The 24,771-nt window shown below is 44.3% G+C and overlaps 1 protein-coding gene across 4 annotated transcripts in view; it reads left to right on the plus strand.

Annotated features, from left to right (window-relative positions):
* Positions 1-24,771, plus strand: part of si:ch211-243j20.2 (uridine-cytidine kinase-like 1) — a 129,277-nt gene that overhangs the window by 25,189 nt on the left and 79,317 nt on the right. For all 4 annotated transcript variants that reach the window (XM_068024085.1, XM_068024084.1, XM_068024087.1 and 1 more), the window contains exons 3-4: positions 5,743-5,849; positions 22,581-22,751. In XM_068024085.1, coding sequence (XP_067880186.1) covers positions 5,743-5,849; positions 22,581-22,751 — 278 coding nt within the window. The remainder of the gene's footprint in view (positions 1-5,742; positions 5,850-22,580; positions 22,752-24,771) is intronic.

The raw sequence follows: 24,771 nt of genomic DNA on the forward strand, positions 1-24,771 counted from the left end.
TCTTGCTGCATTTCTACACAGACTGCTTCAGTATCTGAGGAGTTGTGAATGGTGCTGAACATTGTGCAATCATCAGCGAACATCCCCACTTCTGACCTTATGATTGAAGGAAGGTCATTGATGAAGCAGCTGAAGATGGTTGGGCCTAGGACACTACCCTGAGGTACTCCTGCAGTGATGTTCTGGAGCTCAGATAATTGACCTCCAACAACCACAACCATCTTCCTTTGCGCTAGGTATGACTCCAGCCAGCGGAGGGTTTTCCCCGATTCCCATTGACCTCAGTTTTGCTATGGCTCCTTGATGCCGTACTTGGTCAAATGCTGCCTTGATGTCAAGGGCAGTCACTCTCACCTCACCTCTTGAGTTCAGCTCTTTTGTCCATGTTTGAACCAAGGCTATAATGAGGTCAGGAGCTGAGTGGCCCTGGTGGAACCCAAACTGAGCGTCACTGAGCAGGTTGTTGCTAAGCAAGTGCCGCTTGATGGCACTGTTGATGACACCTTCCATCACTTTACTGATGATTGAGAGTAGGCTAATGGGGCGGTAGTTGGCCGGGTTGGATTTGTCCTGCTTTTTGTGTACAGGACATACCTGGGCAATTTTCCACATTGCAGGGTAGATGCCAGTGTTGTAGCTGTACTGGAACAGCTTGGCTCGGGGCGCGGCAAGTTCTGGAGCACAGGTCTTCAGTACTATTGCCGGAATATTGTCAGGGCCCATAGCTTCTGCTGTCTGCATTTACATAGGAGGATGTGGAGTCTAAGTTGTCCAACATTTCGGGGTTGGCTGACTGGACAGCAGGGATTTACCTCTGGGAATTCTCTCTGATCCCCAGTAACCTGTCCTTTTTGTCCCTTTTTCCCCTTTCCTCTAACTTTTTGCCAGCCTTGTACCCGTCTGTCCCTTTTTGTTCTTGGCAGGGGTACCTTACAGTTCACCAGCCCTCTGCAGGAGGATTTCCCAAAAGTCGATACAGGACTTAGGGGTGCCGATTTCACTGTAGGTTGGGGTTTCCCCTCAACCTGGCACATGTGGCAACTCCTACAGTACTCCACCACATCTTTGTGGAGTTTTGGCCAGTCAAAGTGCTGTTTTATGCAGGCTTTGGTTTTTCGGATACCGATGTGTACAGCTACTGTATTACCTGGTGATCCACTGTTCAGTCTTTGTCCTCTGGTCTGCGAGGAGAACTCCACTTCCTCATCAGTACCTCAGTCTTTAAATAATAGCAATCAAGGACCCCCACTGCTTCAATTTCAGTCTGGGCAGCCTGTGCTACCTCTCTCAGTACTGGGTCGGCTCGCTGAGCCTCCGCTAGGGAAGATTCATTTAATGCATTCCCTGGGTCTTCTAGAATTCCAAAGAAAGTGTCAGACAGACAGACCTCATGGTCATCTGCCTGCGATGCCAGTTCAGTCTCCTCTGGGGGAGCTGGTTTGATCGTGGTCCGATTCACTACACATGCAGGGAAACTGCAGGGGACCGTCTCCTGCCACTGCCCTGTCCCTCTGACCGCCTGCGATCTCGCTATCAAAGGTCAGGCCTTTTCCCAATAAAAGGGATCTAGTGGCCCGTGTCCCTGAGGATTACTATGGGCTTGCTTGCCCCACTCGAGGGGTATAGGGTTACTCTCCCTTTAGACACACAATCCTGATGATCCTCAGGAATCCTATTAACTTTTCCTGCACTCGCAGCAGTATGTTTCCTGTGCCTTACTATTGCTGCAGTTAAAGCCACAGCTTGTTCAGCTGTGCTTTCCATCAAGGTCCTTTCTCTTGCACTGAGCGAGTGTGCCCTGATTAACCCTGTAGATTTTCCCCATATTTTCCAGCAGTCAGCTCTTAGATGCCCTGCTCTATTACAATGGAAGCACACAGGTCCCCGGGTCACACTCCTACTTACAGCGCCTTCCTTTTTGGCTGGAGGAGAGCTCCCTGTTTGTCCTGCTTTTCTTTCTCTCCCAAGGCTGCTGGGGTTCCTATCACCTTCCCACCCTTTGTCCTTTTTGAATTTGTGCGGGTGACTTAGAAAGGTTTACCCCCAAGGAACCAACTTGTCTATGAGAGCAAACTCATCAGCCAGAACTGCAGCTTGCCGGGCTCTATGAACTTTTTGTTCCTCTACATGTGTCTTTATGGAGAGGGGAAGAGAGGTTTTTAATTCCTCTGTCAAAATTACTGCTCTGAGATTTTCATAGCTGGGTTGCACTTTGAGCCCTCAACCACTGGTCAAAAGCCAGCTGCTTTCTTCTCTCAAACTCTAAGTAAGCTTGATCAACTTGCTTCTTGAGGGTTCGCAATTTCTGGCGGTCGGCTTTTGGTACCAACTCATATGCCCCGAGGATAGCATTTTTTGTCAGTTCATAATTTGATGAACTCTCATCTGGCTGTAGGGAATAAACCTCATGGGCTTTTCCTGTTAGCTTACTTGTCAACAGAAGAGTCCAAGCTGGCCACTTTAACTGCCTTGCAGGTTTTTCAGAAGATACAAAAAATGCTTTCACGTCTCCCTCATTGAATTTTGGGATTAGTTGAGAAAATTTTATCAATTCAGTTCCCAGCCCCGAATTACTTGTATCTTCCAAGCTTTCACTGGGGTTACTCTGTCACCCCCTGGCTAACTCGAGCCGCCTCAGCTCTCTTTCCTCACACTCTCTGGAAGGTTCTTTTCATTCTCGCCCCCCCCCCCCCCACCCTCCCGGCTTTCTTTTTCCCGAATTTTTTGCTCCCCCGCCTCATTCCCCCCTCTTTTTCTCTCCACCATGGCACGGACAGTGATCCCACACTGCCCAGGCATTTCCATAGACAGTGCTTTTAACTTATTCCAAGTTGCTTCACCCTGGTTTGGGGAGGAACTGGCCTCATTCGCAGACATGTTCGTATTCTAACACACGCAACCACAATAAAACCTGTTTGAAATCTTTTCTGTTTTTGATTGGGATCAGTTTGACTTCCCACTTCCAACTTCTTGTTTGTCTATGGGTTCAATTTGGGACGATAGCCCCCAAATTTCTGTTACGACTAGGTTAGAAAGGGCCGTAACAGGGTTTAATTTCTAAAACACCGTGTTTTAAGCTTCCTCTCAGTGAATCTTTGTTCACTGCTCTCCAATTGTAATGGCAAAGAAATCAACCAGACAGGTTTTCTTAGATTTCAACAAGAAAGATGTAAGTTTATTAACCTTAAAACTCTAACTCAGTTAAAAGGACTAAGAATACGCGATGGGACCACGCTAGCATGCCTACGTGATAAACACAGACGCAAATAGAGACAGAAACGGAGAAAGAATTAAAGGGACAAGGCTTGAAATAATATGGAGTTCAGTTACTCGTTTTGAGTTGGATGTAGAGTCTTTGATTGCAGTTAAATCTTGCAGTTCTTGTTGGGACCCAGTGCACACTTTCAAATTTGTTTCGCTGGTGTTCTGTCTTGAGTTGCTTCTGTGCTTTTCGTGATAGCGAGACAGGGAGATGCCGTCTTCTTGAAGTTCAGTTCCAGTCTGTTTGCAAACTTCTGTGAGCACAGTTCAAACAAAACTGGGCCAGCACGTTAGTCATGTGACTAGCTCCTTATTTAGGACAACTTATCCTGCGAGGTTTTGTGGATTCTTTCAATCTTAGCAGACACCCTCAGTGGGGTGGTGGGGCGGGTGGGTGATGGATTGCTAGCTAATTGAATTAGGGAAGCACTGCCATTGTCGTCTCCAAGCAACTCTCTTTTAGAATGCAAATGGGTCGCCATGTTTTCAGTGGTCTTTTAAACCAGCCACTTTCAGTCCAGCAACAGTTTAAAATTAATGTTCCATATGGTAAAATTAATATGTCTCATTTTGGCAGGTGTGGTTTTCATGACAGGCATTTGAAATCTTTGCTTTGACCTGCCTGGAGCAAGAGAGGAAGACCCAGAGAAGTGTTCCCTCTCTCTCTCTAAAGGAATCCTACATCTCTTGAGACGAAACCCAACATTTGCAAGGTGGCACATTCCTATTGCTTTCAGTCTCTGAATAATTCCTGCATCTAGAGTGGTTCCTGTTGCCTCCTGTGTTTTGGGAGAATTTGAAATCTCAAGGAAGCTTCTACTGCTAGACTGATGTTAAAAACCCAAGCAGACCTGTTGCTGCACCCTTTGCTGAAACACCTGTGTGATGCCTGCTGCAGACAAATTGCCTTGAACGCCTACCCATCAAAGACTGTTCATCAACCACGCCTGGAGAGGCTTTGAGTGGTATCCGACTATTCGACTCTGGGCACCTCACCATACTGAGAACATCCTATCAGAATGTGATAAACTCAATCTTTTTTTTTATTATTCCTTCTATTCCTAAGAAACAGCTGTCAACCAAAAATCCTTTTTCTCCAATTAACTGTTTCTTTTGAATGTATGCGTGTGTGCATGAGGGCTAAGGAAATGAGGAGTTTTTCATATATATAGTGTCATGCTAGGCCCCCACCTGCCAAGAATGAGGCACATTAATTTTGTCATGAACACTGATTTAAACTGTTACTGGAGTGAAGAAAGGACTTGTTAAACAGATCAGCCATGGCTGGAAAAGATATTTGCATATTAACAGACGGTGATTGGAAGGACAAAGGACCATTCCCTGACGCATTCATCCCACAATGGACCTTGATCATGAGGTATTGTGTGTAAGAGGAGCATTTCAGAGACTGCTGTTATCCAAGACGTGCTCAGACCAATTAGTCACATGACTAACCTACTTGGTAACCTGGGTTTTTCTGAATTGTACAAACAGGTTGAACTCAAAGGCTATTTGCTCCTGAACTGAGAAGATTTCTCCTGTCTGCTGCCATCTCTTTTTCACAAGCCTCTGAATCCAGTGAAGACACATGAACCCCAAGAGAGAAAAGTCTCCTACAATGAAGCAGGTTTAAGGAGAATACTGGGCCCCAACAAAAAGCAAGATCTACCTACAATCAAGGACTCTACAGTGAACTCAAAGAACCATAACAACAACTCTTCAGATATTGCCTCAAACTTTTCCACATTATTTTTCTTCTCTTGTCTGTCTCTATTTGCATGTGTGTATCGCGTATGCATGCCAGCACGGGCACGTCGTGCATCCGTAGGCATCAGCCGAATTAGAGTTTAAGTCCAAGTTTAATAAATTTCAACTTTTCTTCTTTAAACCTAGGAAAGCCTGTTTCTGCGCCTTATAATTGGAAAGCAGTGAACAAGGATTCACAAGGGGGAGCTAAAAACACGGTGTGTTTAAAAATTAAGCCCTGTTACAGTAAGACAAGGTGAAGGATGAGAGGGACCCCTAGACACTTTTCTCATCTGGTCGTAACAATTTATATAGATTTATCTCATTAGTAGTTAAGACTTGGTATTTCTTTTCTAATCAATAGTTAATGTTGTTGTTTAAAGAAACCTGGTTTGGTGTGCTTTATTCTGGGGAACAAATAAGGTTTTTAATTCTGCTATTCTTTGGTAGGTGGGAAATTTTATTTGATCTGCTATGACCTGTGGAGTAGTGAGACTGAATTAGCACTGCATTATTCCCGCCTTGATCGTTACAGTATGTATCTCTTTAATAAAGACCCTATTATGTACTTGAGACAAAAAGATGGAAAACAATAGGAATCATGATTTAGTCCAACATGTAAACCAACACCATTGTAATTAAAAAAAGTTGAGTGTATGATGTTGTGAAAGGGTACTGTGTACTCCCTGTCCAGTTTTCAACTCCTTAATGTGCTTACAAATGTTTTTTTTGCAGGTTTGTGTGGAGGAAGTTCTTCTGGAAAAACCACAGTGGCTAACAAGATCATTGAGGCTTTGGATGTTCCTTGGGTGGTCCTTCTTTCTATGGACTCCTTCTATAAGGTGGAATAGTTTTGCTTGCAGTGGTTGGTATAGAATATGCTCTATACAGATGTCTTGAAATTACAATTATGGATACTACGGTATTAGTGTGAAATTCTGTCCTTTGCTATTTTGATGGAGCAGTTAATGTCTTCTGTAAAATGACAAACAGAAGAATTTCATAATTGATTGTATTTTTATGGTTATAGCACTGGTATAATTTCAAGAACATAGATTATCACTTCATCCAAAAATCTGGGGGTGAAAGAGAAGTGAAAATGTTGCACAAATTTTCTTGTAAAATTGAATTAATTTATTGTCCATAATGGATGTAGCACTTTACATCATTACACAGTTTCTGCATTTGCCTAGATGTGAAACAATTTTGAAGTGTGCCTAAATTTGCAAATCCAACCATGTTGATGTGTTAATAAAATCCTGCTGTGACAAGGACTTTTCAAAGTGCACCGCTCTTGTCTAGGTCATTGATTGTCCAAATTTAGAGGACTGGTCATTTTTGTGGTTTGGTTGCACTCCCAGCAGGACCGAGAGCAGGGGTGGGCAAACTACAGCCCGCAGGCTACAGCCTGGCCGCTGTCGTGCCAGTGGGTCCAATGGCCTCAGGAAGTAATAAAAACAAGAAATGTTGGAACCACTCAGCAGGTCTGGCAGCATCTGTGGAAAGAGAAGCAGAGTTAACTTTTCGGGTCAGTGACCCTTCTTCGGGTCACTGACCCGAAACGTTAACTCTGCTTCTCTTTCCACAGATGCTGCCAGACCTGCTGAGTGGTCCCAGCATTTCTTGTTTTTATTTCAGATTTCCAGCATCCGCAGTGTTTTGCTTTTATTTTGGCCTCAGGAAGTAGTTTAAGGTACGTTAGCCAGTGATTGTTGGCTAGCACCCATCCTTGGGATTGTGTCATTCTTCAGCATCTCTGGTAAATCTCCACAGTTCAAAGACTGGGAGCTTCTCTGGTGAATGCAGTCTTGTTTATTTCAATCATTTCCAACACACTACAGTTTCCTATTCCAGCTCTACTTTGGTTACAGAAACTTAGAGTCAGAGGTAAATTTGGTTTGGTCTGCAATTGTTTCTTGAGATCATCTACAGAATATAAGTTTGCAGATGACATGAAAAATGGTGTCTTAAATAGTGAGCAGGAAGGCCTTAGATTACAGGACGATATAGATGGGCCGGTAAGATGCGCGGAGCTGTGGCAAATGGAGTTTAATCCTGAGAAGTGTGAGGTGATGCACTTTGGGCGGACTAAGAAGGCAAGAGAATATACAATGGATGGTAGGACCTTAGGGAGTACAGAGGGACCTTGGGGTGCTTGTCCACAGATCACTGAAGGCAGCAGCACAGGTAGATAAGGTGGTTAGGAAGGCATATGGGATACTTGCCTTTATTAGCCAAGGCATAGAATATAAGAGCAGGGAGGTTATGATGGAGCTGTATAAAATGCTAGTTAGGCCACAGCTGGAGTACTGTGTACTGTTCTGGGCACCACACTATAGGAAGGATGTGATTGCACTGGAGAGGGTGCCGAGGAGATTCACCAGGATGTTGCCTGGACTGGAGCATTTCAGCTATGAAGAGAGAACTGAAAAGGCTAGGGTTGTTTTCCCTAGAACAGAGAAGGATGAGGGGGGACCAGATTCAGGTATACAAAATTATATGGGGGATAGATAGGAAGAAACTTTTTCCCTTAGCGGAAGGGTCGATAACTAAGGGGCATAGATTTAAGGTAAGGGGCAGGAGGTTTAGAGGGGAGTTGAGGAAAAATTTTTTCACCCAGAGGGTGGTTGGAATCTGGAACACACTACCTGAAGGGGTGGTAGAGGCAGGAACACTCACAAGATTTAAGAAGTATTTAGATGAGCACTTGAAACGCCATAACATACAAGGCTGTGGGCCAACTGCGGGCAAGTGTGATTAGTTTTGGATGGGTGCTTGATGGTCAGCGCAGGTGCATTGGGCCGAAGGGCATGTTTCTGTGCTGTATGACTCTATGGCTCTGTGACTCTAATATGTTGATGTGCAGCCTATGCACTTCTGGTTGAAGAGCAAAATCTGATCTGTGCCACACTGTGATGTGCGCTGAGCTCCCTGTTTGTCTTTGTTTACAGTGGCTCTTGGTCCACCCCTTTCAGCCTTTGTCAAATGCAAACAAACAGGAGCAATCCTCCTAGCCTTGCGTCTGTACTGGGAATCTTTGCTTGCACTTATAGCTCATGGATATTAATTGACTTGTCCTGTAGATGGGAGGGTGATTTCAATGTTTTTTTTCTCTCTCGCTCTCTCTCCAGTCACATTTTACCTCATTGGAATTGTAAACAAATGAGGTTATGTTACTGTTCAATGTTGTCGACATGGTGCATGTCCTTGCCCATAGGTGGGTTCTTGATTATATGTCTAACAAATAGAATGGTATCGTTTACGGGTGTAGTGTAATCCGAATCTGGGGGAGACAAATCATGCACCCCTTGAGAGGAGGGGAGCGCACATGGAGGAGCACTGAGAGCAACACAATATAAGTAAACCCTCTGATTTCTGTTGATGATGCAGTTTGTAGAGGACAATGGCCCAAGGGAAGGACCTGTTGCTGACCTGGAAGTGATTGAGAGCTGAACTGGATGTGATGGTCTGCATTATAAGATAATTTAGTTTGATCTGATTAGGAATTACATAGGGAGGACTAGGGTTTACAGACATCCAATTTTTAGGCCTCAAAGATCAAAACCTGGCTCTGCTGGATGATAACGTACAAATGGGTCTATTTGTAAGGTAATGCGAATTTTTAAAAAAAACTTCAATTTGAAGTGCAATCATTTTCTAAAATGTAAATGTCATGTATAAGTCAAAAAATCCAATCGCAGTGAAAAATGATGCTTAAATTGACATTGACCGTCCATTTATAAATACTGAAATGTTTGCCAGTATTTTCCAAAATTCATGTGATTCAATACCCTTCTCAGCAATTAGCTTTTAAGTACCCATAGATTCAAATACTTAATTAGATCAGAACATCAAATGCTGTTTGGCTGTCGTGATTAAGCGATGCTTTGGGAACCATCAAGGATTTATTTCACATTTTGAAATGGGCATCTCACTGATTAGTTAACTGACCAACATCTTTGCTGCTTATTGTGGATTTCCACAACAAAATGACTCCAGACCTTGATGTCGTTGTAAAGAGGGGTGACCAGCTGCATTGTTCACATTAGCCAAGGGAGTGTGAAAAAGGGGGGTACGTTTGGTTTTACTGTTGTAACGCATCGCTATAATAGTTTTATGCTTGTTTGTACTAAACTTTATCTTAATTATTTGTTTCCTGAGCATTTATGGCCCCCCCCCATATAATTTCCATATCCAGATGTGGCCCTCTGGCTGAAAGGTTTACCCACCGCTGGACGAGAGCCTTTCAATAGGGAGGGAAAGTCAGCTGCTGGTGCAGATCACTTTGGCCTGCAATAAAAGCAATGACTGCCATGGTCAGGACCTTCTGGCTACATTCCAAAAACATCAGCCAGAAAACCACCCTCTGTGCTTAGAAAAGAAAGGGCTTGCCTGCAGGGCCTTTGCCTTTTTCTTTAATCTTTATGGGATGTGGGCATCACTGGCATGGCCAGCATTTGTTGTCCATCCCTAATTGCTCTTGACAACTGAATGAAATAGCCTAGCAAACCAGAGGGCAGTTAAGAGTCAACCACATTGCTGTGGATCTGGTGTCACACGTCGGCTAGACCAGGTAAGGGCAGCAGATTCCCTTCCCTAAAGGATATTAGTTAACCGGATGGGTGCTTACGATAATTGATAGTTTCATGGCATCATTACTGAGAACAACTTTCAATTTTAGATTTTTATTAATTAAATTATTTAAATTTCACCAGCTACTATGGGTGGAATTTGAACCCCTGTCTGCAGGGCATTAGCGAGGGCCTCTGGATTGCTAGTTCAGTGACATTACCACGACGCCACCATCTCCCCAAGAGTCCAAACAGAGCCTGCAGCGCTCTGATCCTGCAATTGGTAGGGACTGGGAAAAAGGTATTAAAGCCTGCTTCTTCTACCACCCTGCTGCTGAAAACACATGAAAATGAGGGATGGGAGCTGTCCTGTTTCATTTTATATGCAACACAGTGTTGTAGGTGCGGGCCCTCTGAACCCACTGGGGAATTCTTAAAATCTGGGTCTCCACCTCATTTATGTAGGCGCTAAGTCGTGCTTATTTCCTGTTGCGAGCAGCCAAGAAATAAGTCTTCTGAGGTTACTAATGAAAGGAAAACTGTATGTTTAAAACAACAGCTTTTTTAATGACCACAGATACTTTGAAACTGTAGTACTTCTTTGAAACTTGTAGTACTTCTGAAATGAGCTCGAAAAATATGGGCTGAGTTTTTAGAAAGCTACTTTATTTTAGAAATACGTGTCATTACAATTTCTTCCATACTGATATTGGAAATAGAATTGTTTTATGAAGGGAGAGTGGCGAATAGATTGATGACTGAAAGGCTTGTCGTGTGCATTAGGAATTTCCCATTTTATTGAGTCCTGAATGAACTAGATGTGTTGAGGATTCTTAGTAGGGGCTCATAATTTTAAAAAGCTTCCATTAGATTGCATCAGTGGTTCTTCTGTAACAAGCCCATCTTCCTAACCATTCTTTAGTTTAGATTTCTGAGACAGGCTAGCATCTCGGTTGTCCTAATATTCCTGGTACGGTCATCAGTCCTGCATTCCAGAGGCCATATGGGTGGAGCTCAGAAATAAAAAAGGGGCTGCCAGACTACTAGGAATGTACTATAGACCCCAAAATAGTGAAAGGGAGGTAGAAGAACAAATATGTCAGTGAATTTATAAGTGCAAAAACTAAAGGGAAATAATAGTTGGGGATTTCAGTATCAACTGGAATACAAACAGTGTGAAGGGCACAGAGGGGACAAAATTCTTGAACTGTTCAAGAGAACTTTTTTAGCCATCACGTAACAAGCCCAATGGGAGGGGGCACAATTCTAGATTTAGTCTTCAGTAATGAAGCTGGGCAAGTGGAGGAAGTAACAATGGGTGACCATTTTGGAGATAGTCACCATAATAGTTAGTTTTAGCATAATTATGGAAAAGGACAAAGATAAAACAGGAGTAAAAGTTCTAAATTGGGGAAAGGCAAATTTTAAGAAGCTGGGAGGGGATCTGGTGAAAGTGGACTGGATACAGCTATTTGAAGGAGCAAACCACTGGGAGACATTCAAAAGCGAGATTCTACAGGCACAGTGTCGGCATGTCCCCACAATGATAAAGGGTGGTACTGTCAAATCAAGAGCCCCCTGGTTATCTAGAAGCTTTCAGGGTAAATTAAAGCAGAAAAAGAAACCTTATAACAATCATAAAAATCTTAATACTTTAGAAAGCCCAGAGGAGTAAAAAAGTGAAGTAAAAAAGGAAATTAGAAAAGCAAAGAGAGGACATGAAAAATTATTGGCAGGTAAATTCAAGGAAAACCCAAAGATGTTTTATCAGTACATTAAGAGCAAGAGGATAACTAAGGAAAGGGTAGGGACTATCAGAGATGTACAAGGGAACTTGTGTGTGGATGCAGAAGATGTGGGCAGGGTTCTTAATGAGTTTTTTGTCCCTGCCTTCACAAAGGAGAGGGTTGATGTAGACATTGTAGTTAAAGAGGAGTGTGAAATATTAGATACGATAAGCATAATGAGAGAGGAAGTACTAGAGGGTCTGACATCCTTGAAAGTGGATAAATTGCCAGGGCTGGTTGGATTGCATTCCAGGTTGTTAAAGGAAGCCAGGGAGGAAATAGCGGATGCGCTGAGGATCATCTTCAAATCCTCATTAGATACAGGATAGGTACCAGACGATTGGAGGTCTGCGAATGTTGTACCATTGTTTAAAAAGGGTGCAAGGGATAGGCCAAATAATTATAGGATGGTCAGTCTGACCTCAGTGGTGGGTAAATTGTTAGAATTTATTCTGAGGATAAATTGCCACTTAGAAAGGCAGGGATTAATCGGATAGTCAGCATGGATTTGTTAAGGGAAGGTCATGTCCTACTTCCTCAAAAAACTGAATTAAGTTAGTAACGATTGATGAGGGAAGTGCAGTGGATGTGGTCTACATGTATTTTAGTAAGGCATTTGACAAGGTCCCACATGGCAGACTGGTCAGTAAAATGAAAGCCCATGGGATACAGGGGAATGTGGCAGGTTGGATCCAGAATTGGCTCAGGGCCAGGAAACCAAGGGTAGTAGTTGACGGATGTTTTTGTGAATGGAAAGCTGTTTACAGTGGTGTTCCACAGGGCTTAATGCTGGGTCCCTTGCTGTTTGTGGTATATATTAATGATTTGGACTTAAATGCGGGAGGCATGATTGAGAAATTTGCTGATGACACAAAAATTAGCCGTGTAGTTGATAGTGAAGAGGATAGCCTTAGACTCCCGAACGCTATCAGTGATTTGGTTGAGTGGGTGGAAAAGTGGCAAATGGAATTCAACCCAGATAAGTGTGAGGTAATGCATTTGAGGAGGGCAAATAAAGCGAGGGAATACACAATAAATGGGAGGATATTGAGAGGGGTAGAAGAAGTGAGAGACATTGGAGTGCATGTCCACAGGTCCCTGAAGGTGGCAGGACAGGTAAATAGAGTGGTGAAGACATATGGAATGCTTTCCTTTATTGGCCGAGGTGTAGAGTACAAAAGCAGGGATGTAATGCTGGAACTGTATAAAACACTGGTTAGGCCACAGCTGGAATATTGCGTACAGTTCTGGTCACCACATTACAGAAAGGACATAATTGCTCTGGAGAGAGTATAGAGGAGATTTACAAGAATGTTATCAGGGCTCGAAAGTTGTAGCTATGAGGAAAGATTGGATAGGGTAGGATTGTTTTCCTTAGAACAGAGGAGCCTGAGGGGTGTCTTAATAGAGGTATACAAAATTATGAGGGGCCTAGATGGAGTAGACAGGAAGGACCTGTTTCCGCTAGCAGAGTGGTCAATTACCAGGGAGCACAGATTTGAGGTGATTGGTAGATTAGAGGGGACATGAGGAAAAACCTTTTCACCCAGCGGGTGGTGGGTGTCACTGCCAGGAACGGTGGTGGAGGCAGAAACCTTCAATTCTTTTGAAGGTTCCTTGACATGCACCTGAAGTGCTGTAACCGGCAAGGCTACGGACCAGGTGCAGGAAAGTGGGATTAGATTGAGCGGCTAGTTTGTTTTTCGGCCGGCAAGGACACGACGGGCTGATTGGCCACCTTCTGTGCCGTAATTATTCTATATGGTGCTATTGGGGCCCAGTCAGTGTCTTGAATAACACGATCACTCTTTTGGTTTGTTTTCTGTCTTTCTACTAATGCAGCCTAGTACCTGCTTTGTTCTTTCCACTGCAGCTGTTCACTGGGCCAATGGTTTCCATGATATTTTTCTAAAACCCCCTTTCCTGACAAGTATTCTGTAGACTTCTTACCATATCCCTTATATTCACTCCTTTGTTTTTGTATTAATTTTATACATCTCCAATTGTCATTTTCTGGTGCAGTTTTTTTCAATCTATTCAAATACTTCTGAATTTGGTTGCATTGCTTCTTACTGCTTTCTCTGCCTATGCGTTTATCATCTGTGAGCTTAAGGATGGCAGGAAAGGTGATGTGTCATGGCGGCAGAATGTGGGAGCTCCTGGATGCCAGTGTGATCCAGGGCAAGCACGTCTGCAGTGAGTGTTTGCAGCTCCAAGAGCTTCGGCTCAGTCGTTGAACTGGAGTCCAAGCTGCAGACACTGCGACACAGCAGGGAGGGGGGGGGATGTTACCTGGACATTTTGTACCAGGAGGCGGTCACACCCCTTCGGATAGGGTCTTCTGATTTGGTCAGTGGTCAGGGACAGGAGAGTGTGGCTGCAGCTGAGGCAGTAAGGGAGCCCAGAGAGCAGGAGTGTAGGGAGCCTCAGCCTTTGTGATGTCCAACAGGTTTGAGGTTCTTTCAGCTCATTTGAATGAGCGTGGGGGCTGCAGGGTGGATGAGCAATCTGACCATGGCACCATGGTACAGGAAGCCATTCAAGTGGAGGGAGAAAAAAGCAATGTAGTGGGAATAGAGGACAGTATAGTTAGGGGGATTGACACTGTTCTCTGCAGCAAAGAGCGAGAGTCCAGACGGCTGTGTTGCCAGCCCAGTGCCAGGGTTCGGAGCATCTGCTCAGGGCTGGAGAAGAACTTGGAGGGGGAGGATCCAGTCGTCATGATCCATGTAGGTACCCAACGACATAGGCAGGACAAGGAAAGAGGTTCAGCATAGTCAGTATGAGGAAATAAGTGCCAAATTAAGAAGCAGAACCTCAAAGGTAATAATCTCTGGATTATTACCTGAGCTACATGCAAATTGGCTTAGGACAAATAAGTTTAGAGAAATTAATGCATGGCTCAAAGACTGGTGTGGTAGAAGTGGGTTCTGGTTCGTGGGGCATTGGCACCCATACTGGGGAAAGTGGTTGCTGTACTATTGGGACAGTCTACACCTGAACCGCGCTGGGGCCGGTGTTCTAGCGAGCCGCATAACCAAGGAAGTAGAGAGGGTTTTAAACTGAATGGTGGGAGCAAGGGATCAAATTTGGGAAGATATGGTAAATCAAGGAGTAGAGACAAGGCAAGAGAGAAAGGTATTCATCAATATGGGAAATGATAAACAGACTGTGACTGGAAGGGACAGACCATACAAATCGAAGAGTAAATAAACAGATAAGGCTCAAGGTTACAAAAATAATAGGACAAAACTAAAGGCTCTGTATCTGAATGCACATATCATTCGAAACAAAGCATGAACTGAAAGCACAACTGGAAATAAATAAGTACGACCTGGTAGCCATTACAGAAACATGGCTGCAGGACAACATAGATAGGGACCTGAATATTGAAGGGCACAAGGCATTTAGGACAGACAGGAAGCCAGGAAAAGGTGGAAGGGTAGCTTTGTTAATTAATGATGGCATTAGTGCAATAGAGAGGGATGACCAAAGTTCAGGAGACCAGGATGTAGAAGCAGTTTGGGTAGAGATGAGAAATCATAAAGGCAAGAAGTTGTTGTGGGAGTGGTGTACAGGCCACCTAACATTAACCACGTTGTAGAACAGGGTATAAAGGAAGAAATAATGGGAGCTTGTCAGAAAGGTGCAGCATAATTATGGAGCATTTTAACCTACATATAGATGGAAAAATCAGATGGGCAGAGGTGGCCTAGATGAGGAGTACATGGAATGTTTTTGGGATAATTTCTTAGAACAATACGTTCTGGAGCCAACCAGAGAGCAGCTATACTAGACCTGGTACTGTACAACAAGATAGGATTAATTAATGGCCTCATAGTTAAGGCGCTTCTACGTGGCAGCAATCATAATATGATTGAATTTTACATTCAGTTTGAGGGAGAGAAGAGTGGGTCCAAGACTAGTATTTTAAACTTAAATAAGGGCAATTATGAGGGCATGAAAGCAGAGCTAGCTAAAGTGAACTGGCAAATTAGGCTAAGGGATAGAGATGCAGTGACAGACATTTAAGGGGGTATTTCAGAATACACAGAATAGATACATTTCAACGAGAAAGAAAAATTCCAAGGGTGGGACCCGCCATCCGTGGTTAACTGAAACAGTTAAAGATAGTATTAACTTAAAGAAAAAGCCTGTAATTGAGCAAAGATGGGTGGGAGGTCAGAAGATTGGACAGAATATAAAAACAACAAAGAATGACTAAGATTGATGAGGTAAAATTAGAGTACGAGAGAAAGCGAGCAAGAAATATAAAGACAGAGTTTCTATAGATATATATTTTTTAAAGTTAATAAAGTGAGTGTTGGTCCTATAGAAAGTGAGTCTGGGGAATTAATAATGGATAGTAAGGAGATGGCAAATGAACTGAAGTTCTTTTGCATGGGTCTTCACTATTGAGGATACAAGTAACATCCCAGTATTAGCTGTAAGTCAGGAAATGGAAGGGAGGGAGGAACTCAAGAAAATTACAGTCACCAGGGAAGTGGTACTGAACAAATTGTTGGAGCTGCGGGCTGACAAGTCCCTGGGTCCTGATGGACTTCATCCTAGGGTGTTAAAAGAAGTGGCTATTGAGGTAGTTGATGCGTTAGTTTTAATTTTCCAAAATTCCCTAGATTTGGAGAAGATTCCATTAGATTGGAAAATAGCAAATGTAACTCCTTTTTTCAAAAAGGGAGGGAGACAGAAAGCAGGAAACTACAGGCCAGTTAGCTTAACATCTGTCTTAGGAAAATATTAACTATTATTAAAGACCTTGCAGCAGGGCATTTAGAAAAATTCAAGATAATCGGGCAGAGACAACATGGTTTTATGAAAGGGAAATCATGCTTAACCAATTTATTGGAGTTCTTTGAGGGAGTTACTTGTGCTGTGGATAAAGGGGAACTGGTGAATGTATTGTACTTAGATTTCCAGAAGGCATTTGATAAGGTGCCACATCAAAAGTTAGTGTGGAAAATAAAAGCTCGTAGTGTAGGGGGCAACATATTGGCATGTATTGAAGATTGGCTAGCTAACAGGAAAGAAAGTAGGCATAAATGGGTTATTTTCTGGTTGGCAAGATGTAATGAGTGATGTGCCACAGGGATCTGTGCTGGGGCTTCAACTTTTTACAATTTATATAAATGACTTCGATGAAGGGACCGAAGGTATGATTGCTAAATTTGCTGATGACACAAAGATAGGTAGGAAAATAAGTTGTGAAGAGGACATAAGTGGGCTACAAAGGGATATAGATAGGTTAAGTGAGTGGGAAAAGACCTGGCAAATGGAGTATAATGTGAGAAAGTGTGAACTTGTCTACTTTGGCAGGAAGAATAAAAAAGTAGCATATTATCTAAATGGTGGGACTTTGCAGAGCTCTGAGATGCAGAACGATCTGGCTGTCCTAGCGCACGAATCGCAAAAGGCGAGTATGCGGGTACAGCACGTAATTAGGAAAGCTATTGTTATCGTTTATCGCGAGGGAAATTGAATACAAAAGTAGTGATGTTATGCTTCAGCTATACAGGGCATTGGTGAGACCACATCTGGAGTACTGGGTACAGTAGAGGTTTCCTTATTTAAGGAAGGATGTAAATGCATTGGAGGTAGTATGGAGAAGGTTTACTAGACTAATACCTGGAATGGGCGGGCTGTCTTATGAGGAAAGATTGGACAGGCTAGGTTTGTATCTGCTGGAATTTAGAAGAGTAAGACGTGACTTGATTGAAACATATAAGATCCTGAGGGGTCTTGACAGGGTGTATATGGAAAGGATATTTCCCCTTGTGGGAGAATCCAGAACTAGGGGTCACTGTTTAAAAGTAAGGGGTCGCCCATTTAAGACAGAGATGAGGAGAATTTTTTTCTCAGAGGTTCGTGAGTCTTTGGAATTCTCTTCCTCAAAAGGCAGTGGAAGCAGAACCTTGAATATTTTTAAGGCAGAGGTAGATAGATTCTTGGTAAGCAAGGGGGTGGAAGGAAATGTGGAGTAACCATAAGAAGATAAGAACTAGGAGCAGGAGTAGGCAATTCAGCCCCTCGATTCTGCTCCGCCATTCAATACGATCATGGCTGATCTCATCTTGGCCTCAACTCCACTTTCCTGCCCACTCTCCATAACCCTTCAACCCATTTCTAATTAAAAATCTGTCTATCTCAAATTTACCCAACGTCCCGGCATCAACTGCACTCTGGGGTAGTGAATTCCACAGATTCACGACCCTTTGAGAGAAGTAATTTCTCCTCATCTCTGTTTTAATTCTGCTACCCCTTATCCTAAAACTATGACCTCTCATTCTAGATTGCCGCACAAGAGGAAACATCCTATCTACGTCTACTTTGTCAATCCCCTTCATCATCTTATATACCTCAATTAGATCTCCTCTCATTCTTCTAAACTCCAGAGAGTAAAGGCCTAAACTGCTCACTCTCTCTTCATAAGATAAGCCCCCCCATCTCTGGAATCAATCTAGTTAACCTCTTCTGAACTGCCTCCAATGCAACTACTTCCTTTCTCAAGTAAGGGGACCAAAACTGTACGCAATACTCCAGGTGTTACTCTCAGCACTACATGAACTGCTATGCCTGTGCTGGGACGAGGGAGCAGTACCCCAGGACATGCGCGATGCCAACATCATCACCCTCTATAAAAACAAAGGTGACCGCGGTGACTGCAACAACTACCGTGGAATCTCCCTGCTCAGCATAGTGGGGAAAGTCTTTGCTCGAGTCGCTCTGAACAGGCTCCAGAAGCTGGCCGAGCGCGTCTACCCTGAGGCACAGTGTGGCTTTCGTGCAGAGAGATCGACTATTGACATGCTGTTCTCCCTTCGTCAGATACAGGAGAAATGCCGTGAACAACAGATGCCCCTCTACATTGCTTTCATTGATCTCACCAAAGCCTTTGACCTCGTCAGCAGACGTGGTCTCTTCAGACTACTAGAAAAGATCGGATGTCCACCAAAGCTACTAAGTATCATCACCTCATTCCATGACAATATGAAAGGCACAATTCAACATGGTGGCTCCTCATCAGAGCCCTTTCCTATCCTGAGTGGTGTGAAACAGGGCTGTGTTCTCGCACCCACACTTTTTGGGATTTTCTTCTCCCTGCTGCTTTCACATGCGTTCAAATCCTCTGAAGAAGGAATTTTCCTCCACACAAGGTCAGGGGGCAGGTTGTTCAACCTTGCCCGTCTAAGAGCGAAGTCCAAAGTACAGAAAGTCCTCATCAGAGAACTCCTCTTTGCTGACGATGCTGCTTTAACATCTCACACTGAAGAATGCCTGCAGAGTCTCATCGACAGGTTTGCGTCTGCCTGCAATGAATTTGGCCTAACCATCAGCCTCAAGAAAACGAACATCATGGGGCAGGATGTCAGAAATGCTCCATCCATCAATATTGGCGACCACGCTCTGGAAGTGGTTCAAGAGTTCACCTACCTAGGCTCAACTATCACCAGTAACCTGTCTCTAGATGCAGAAATCAACAAGCGCATGGGTAAGGCTTCCACTGCTATGTTCAGACTGGCCAAGAGAGTGTGGGAAAATGGCGCACTGACACGGAACACAAAAGTCCGAGTGTATCAGGCCTGTGTCCTCAGTACCTTGCTCTACGGCAGCGAGGCCTGGACAACGTATGCCAGCCAAGAGCGACGTCTCAATTCATTCCATCTTCGCTGCCTTCGGAGAATACTTGGCATCAGGTGGCAGGACTATATCTCCAACACAGAAGTCCTTGAAGCGGCCAACATCCCCAGCTTATACACACTACTGAGTCAGCGGCGCTTGAGATGGCTTGGCCATGTGAGCCGCATGGAAGATGGCAGGATCCCCAAAGACACATTGTACAGCGAGCTCGCCACTGGTATCAGACCCACCGGCCGTCCATGTCTCCGTTATAAAGACGTCTGCAAACGCGACATGAAATCGTGTGACATTGATCACAAGTCGTGGGAGTCAGTTGCCAGCATTCGCCAGAGCTGGCGGGCAGCCATAAAGACAGGGCTAAATTGTGGCGAGTCGAAGAGACTTAGTAGTTGGCAGGAAAAAAGACAGAGGCGCAAGGGGAGAGCCAACTGTGCAACAGCCCCAACAAACAAATTTCTCTGCAGCACCTGTGGAAGAGCCTGTCACTCCAGAATTGGCCTTTATAGCCACTCCAGGCGCTGCTTCACAAACCACTGACCACCTCCAGGCGCGTATCCATTGTCTCTCGAGATAAGGAGGCCCAAAAGGTTTCACCAATGCCTTGTACAGTTGCAGCAACATTTCCCTACTTTTATACTCTATTCCTATAGCAATAAATGCCAAAATTCCATTTGCCTTCCTTATCACCTGCTGTACCTGCAAACTAGTTTTCTGCGATTCATGCACGAGGACACTCCGATCCCTCTGCACCGAAACACTCTGAAGTTTCTCTCCATTAGATGATAATTTGCCTTTCTATTCCAACCAAAATGGATAACCTCACACTTGTCCATGTTAAATTCCATCTGCCAAATTTTGGCCCATTTATCTAATCTATCCATATTCATTTGTAGATTTCTTATTTCTTTATTGCAACTTACTGACCCACCTATTTTAGTGTCATCTGCACATTTGGCTATAGTACCTTCTATCCCTGCATCCAAGTCATTTATATAGATTGTAAATAGTTGGGACCTGAGGACCGAACCCTGTGGCACCCCACTAGTTACATCTTGCCAACCAGAAAAAGACCCATTTATCTCGACTCTCTGTTTGTTTGCTGTTGGTTAGCCAATCCTCTATCCAAGCTAATAAATTGTCCCCAACCCCATGTGAATTTACCTTGTGTATTAACCTTTTGTGCAGCACCTTATCAAATGCCTTCTGGAAGTCCAGATAAACTACATCTACAGGATCCCCATTATATCCGCTTTCCTTAATAATGGATTCTAACAATTTCCCAATGACAGATGTTAAACTAACTGGTCTATAGTTTCCTACTTTCTGCTTCCTTCCCTTTTTGAATAAGAGCGTTACATTATCTTTTTTCCAATCCAGAGAATTTTGGGATATTATAACCAATGGATCCACTATCTCCACTGCCACTTCCTTTTAAGACCCTAGGATGTAGGCCATCAGGCCCTGGGGACTTGTCTGCCTTCAACCCCAAAAGTTTGCTCAGTACTTTTTCCCTAGTGATGATGATTGTTCTAAGTTTCTACCTTTCTATAACCTCTGCATTACCTGGTAGTATTGGGATGGTACTAGTGTCCTCCACCATGAAAACTGAAGCAAAATACTGATTTAGTGTGTATGCCATTTCTGTGTTCCCTTCTATGAACTCCCCAGTCTCATCCTCCAACAGACCAACATTCACTTTAGCTACTCTCTTCCCTTTTACATATTTATAAAAGTATATATAGAAGCCATGAACTTATTGAAGGGCGGAGCAGGCTCGAAGGGCCGAGTGGCGTACTCCTCCTAATTCGTATGTTTGTAATCTTGTTTTGATCCCTTCATCCAGGTTTTAGTTATTTAAATTGTAATTAACAGATTTCAGGATCTTTGGTGCTCAACTCATTGTTGCTTTCCAACTTGAAAAGTAGTCTCTTTTAGTTACAATATGGCTGGGATTTTATCCCGACAGCGGGCTAGAAGGCGGGGAAAGATCCCGTATCCAGAGAATTTTGGAATATTATAACCAATGGATCCACTATCTCCACTGCCACTTCCTTTTAAGACCTAGGATGTAGGCCATCAGGCCCTGGGGACTTGTCTGCCTTCAACCCCAAAAGTTTGCTCAGTACTTTTTCCCTAGTGATGATGATTGTTCTAAGTTTCTACCTTTCTATAACCTCTGCATTACCTGGTAGTATTGGGATGGTACTAGTGTCCTCCACCATGAAAACTGAAGCAAAATACTGATTTAGTGTGTATGCCATTTCTGTGTTCCCTTCTATGAACTCCCCAGTCTCATCCTCCAACGGACCAACATTCACTTTAGCTACTCTCTTCCCTTTTACATATTTATAAAAGTATATATAGAAGCCATGAACTTATTGAAGGGCGGAGCAGGCTCGAAGGGCCGAGTGGCGTACTCCTCCTAATTCGTATGTTTGTAATCTTGTTTTGATCCCTTCATCCAGGTTTTAGTTATTTAAATTGTAATTAACAGATTTCAGGATCTTTGGTGCTCAACTCATTGTTGCTTTCCAACTTGAAAAGTAGTCTCTTTTAGTTACAATATGGCTGGGATTTTATCCCGACAGCGGGCTAGAAGGCGGGGAAAGATCCCGTCTTGGCCCTCTGTTGAACGCTGTTGGAATTTCACAGCAGGCAGCCATTTATGGGACAAGCGCCCGCCTCCAGAGTTGCAGGGCAATTGGAGGTCCGGCAGCGCCACCAGGAGAGGTGACCACTGCTGGTATTGCTGGAGGCCGACAATGAACAAGATCTTGGAGACCCTGGGATGCAGGTAAGTGGGATGAGGGTTGCCGGGCCAATTAGGCAGGCCCTAGCAAGGGGGTGTTGGTGGGGGCAGGGTGGGGGCTCTTGCTGTGGGCACAGTCTTCGCGGCTGGGAGGCCTCTCTAGGGCCATGTGTTGCCCCTAGAGAAAGGATCTCTTTCCCCTCCCCCCCCACCCCCCCCCCCTCCCCCTCCCCCTCCCTCCCCCCCACCAAACACCCAGGTCAGCTAGCAGGCCCTCAGCTCTCACCTGGCGGTGTCTCCATGCAGTGGCGGGCCCTTTCAACCTCAATCAAACCAGAGCTGAGGCAAGAGGCTGCCCTTAAGTGGCCATTAATTGGCTAATTAAGGGCCTCAATTAGCCGAGATTGGGGTCGGCTATCCCTGGATAAGTGGCAGGCGGCCAGGAGAAAATTGGGCACCTCTCCCAGACCCACTTGCCATTTTGTGTGGCCCCTGCCTCCATTCCTTATGTATCTGTTATTATAATTTTTGTATCTGGCACTCCAATCATTCCCTTCCTTCTCTGTGACTCAGCATCTTAGCCGTTATCTTCAGTGCAGAACCGTGCCAATCTGAATATATATCTCCTGTATTTCCTGTTCCCGTCCTGGACATCATGTCTTTAAGAAACTTTAAATTATTCATGATATCCCCTGCTTCCTACCATATTGTCTGCACTTTGTAGAGCTGTGAATCAACCCTGAGGCTCTGTTTTTATTACTTGTAATCATAAGTATGGCAATGGCTCAGTTGTGTTCTTTCTGCCACCAGGTCTTAAACAAGGAGGAACAAGAACTAGCTGCCAAAAATGAATATAACTTTGACCACCCTGATGCCTTTGATTTTGACCTAATTATACATACATTGAGGAAGCTGAAGAAAGGGAAAAGTGTGAAGGTTCCAGTTTATGACTTCACCACACACAGTCGAAGAAAAGATTGGGTATGCATAAGAGTTTTAATTCCTTATTTTACAAATAGCTTCAGTTTGGAATTATAGGATGCATACTATTAATACAGCATGTTGGCTACTGAAACATTGTTAGTGTAAAGAAACAAATACCATGTTTTTTTCTTAGTTAAGTCACAGTTGTATGGAGTTGCCCAGAAGACTGAGTAAATGTATGTAGTATTGAGCCATAAAAAACACAAAAACTCTAATGCCTGGACTATGCCTATTGGGTGACCATAACATGAAAAAGGAAAAATCAGTTCCTATCCCTGGTTGACTTTTGCTGACTGCTGCTGAAAAGGGTGGGTGTGAGGCTGAGCTCCGTGTCAGCAGAAATGCCCCATGGTTAAGTAACAACTTGCTTTTATATAATACCTTAATGGAGAAAACATCCCAAAGTATTTTCCAGAGCAGGAAGAAAAAAAATAATAAAAGGCATGAAACAGTGGACTCAGGGCTGTAGTGGGAAGAGATTAGGTTGGATGACAATGTTTGTGCAGAAGGATGAGTTTCAAGAATTTTTTTTATTTAAAAGGTGGAGGGTTTAGGGAGGAAAATCCAAAGAATGGGGTTGAGGCAAATGAAGGCTCTGCCACAAGTGGTGGGCCAGAAGGAGGGAGGAGCACACAAAGCCAATGTCTGAGCTTGGAAGGGTACGAAAGGGGGAATGTAAGGCAGGAAACAGTTGTGGAGATTTTTTGGGGTGAAAATATTGAGGATGAGGATTTTAAATTCAATGCACTCGGATACACGAATCTAATATAGATATGTGGGCCATGAGCAAGTGGGACTTGGACTTGGAGTTGGATAGGATGTGGGAGATGAATTTATGGAGAGCAGTTGATGGTAAGGAAGACACTGGATAAATTGAGTCTAGAATTGATAAAGTCACAGATAAGGGTTTTGGCATCTATGAGCTGAGAGAGGATAGATGTTGCCGGTGACGTGAGCTGCAAGTACATGGTCCTGGTAGTAAGCTGTGGGGTTTGAGATTGAGGGTCTGAGCTAAGCAGGATAACTAGGTTTTGCATGGTCTAATTCAACAGAGCTAGTTATCGACTGAAAATGATGGCTTCAGTCTTGATATCTAGTTGGGCTCCTGCACGACTCGTGTTAGATAGCTGAGATGTGGTGATGGGATCAAGGAATGCAGTAGAGAGATAGAGCTATGTGTTATTAGCATACATTAGAATAACCTGTAAGCATACATTAGTCAAGCACACAGACAAAGAACAAAGTGATTCCGGACAACGCAGCAGCCTGCTGTCGTCATCAGAGTGCGCACATGTGCAGCTACATCTTGCCAGGACTAAGTGGCGCGTGCGCGGGATGACGTCATCGCGTATCGCGCTTAGTGCCTCTTCGTGCATGCGCGATAAACGTTATCGGGTATCCGGACCCCACTCGGCTGGAGGAAGCGGCTGAATGGGAGACTGAGTGGCTCCCGCCCCACTAACTGCTCTCCCCCCCTCGGCAACTTGCTCCAGGCCTCGACATTTTCTCCCCTCAGCTGCTCACACCAGACCTTGCTGCTCCCCCCACCCCCCCACGCCCCTGGCCGATTGTTCCTCACTTTGCGCCACCCCACTGTCAGGTTGCTACCCCCCCCACCTCCAGATGCTAGCTCTAGGCCACGCTGCTTCCCTCCTCTCAGCCGCCCATTCCTACGTCGCCCTGTCACCCCTTGCGGCCCGCCTAGTTTCTTGGTGACTGATGAAATGCGGGAACGAGTGTCCGAGAAGAGGGAAGTGGCGTGGCCTGGAGCAAGTTGCCAAGGGGCGGGGGGGGGGGGGGGGAGAGCGGCTAGTGGGGCAGGAGCCACTGACGTTCCAGTTGAAGAGACTGCATTTGTGCATGTGCAAGTACTGCGACACCTAGCGGTTGTGCTATCAGCAAACGCAGCCAACAAAGAATGGCCACTTGAGAAGGGTAGCTCTCAGCTGCTCCAATTCTGGGGATGAATTTCAATCTTGTCCTGACTTTGCAATAGCATACCCATATTTTAGAAAGG

Source organism: Heterodontus francisci, chromosome 3, assembly GCF_036365525.1.
Source record: "Heterodontus francisci isolate sHetFra1 chromosome 3, sHetFra1.hap1, whole genome shotgun sequence".
In the NCBI taxonomy this organism is placed as follows: Eukaryota; Metazoa; Chordata; class Chondrichthyes; order Heterodontiformes; family Heterodontidae; genus Heterodontus; species Heterodontus francisci.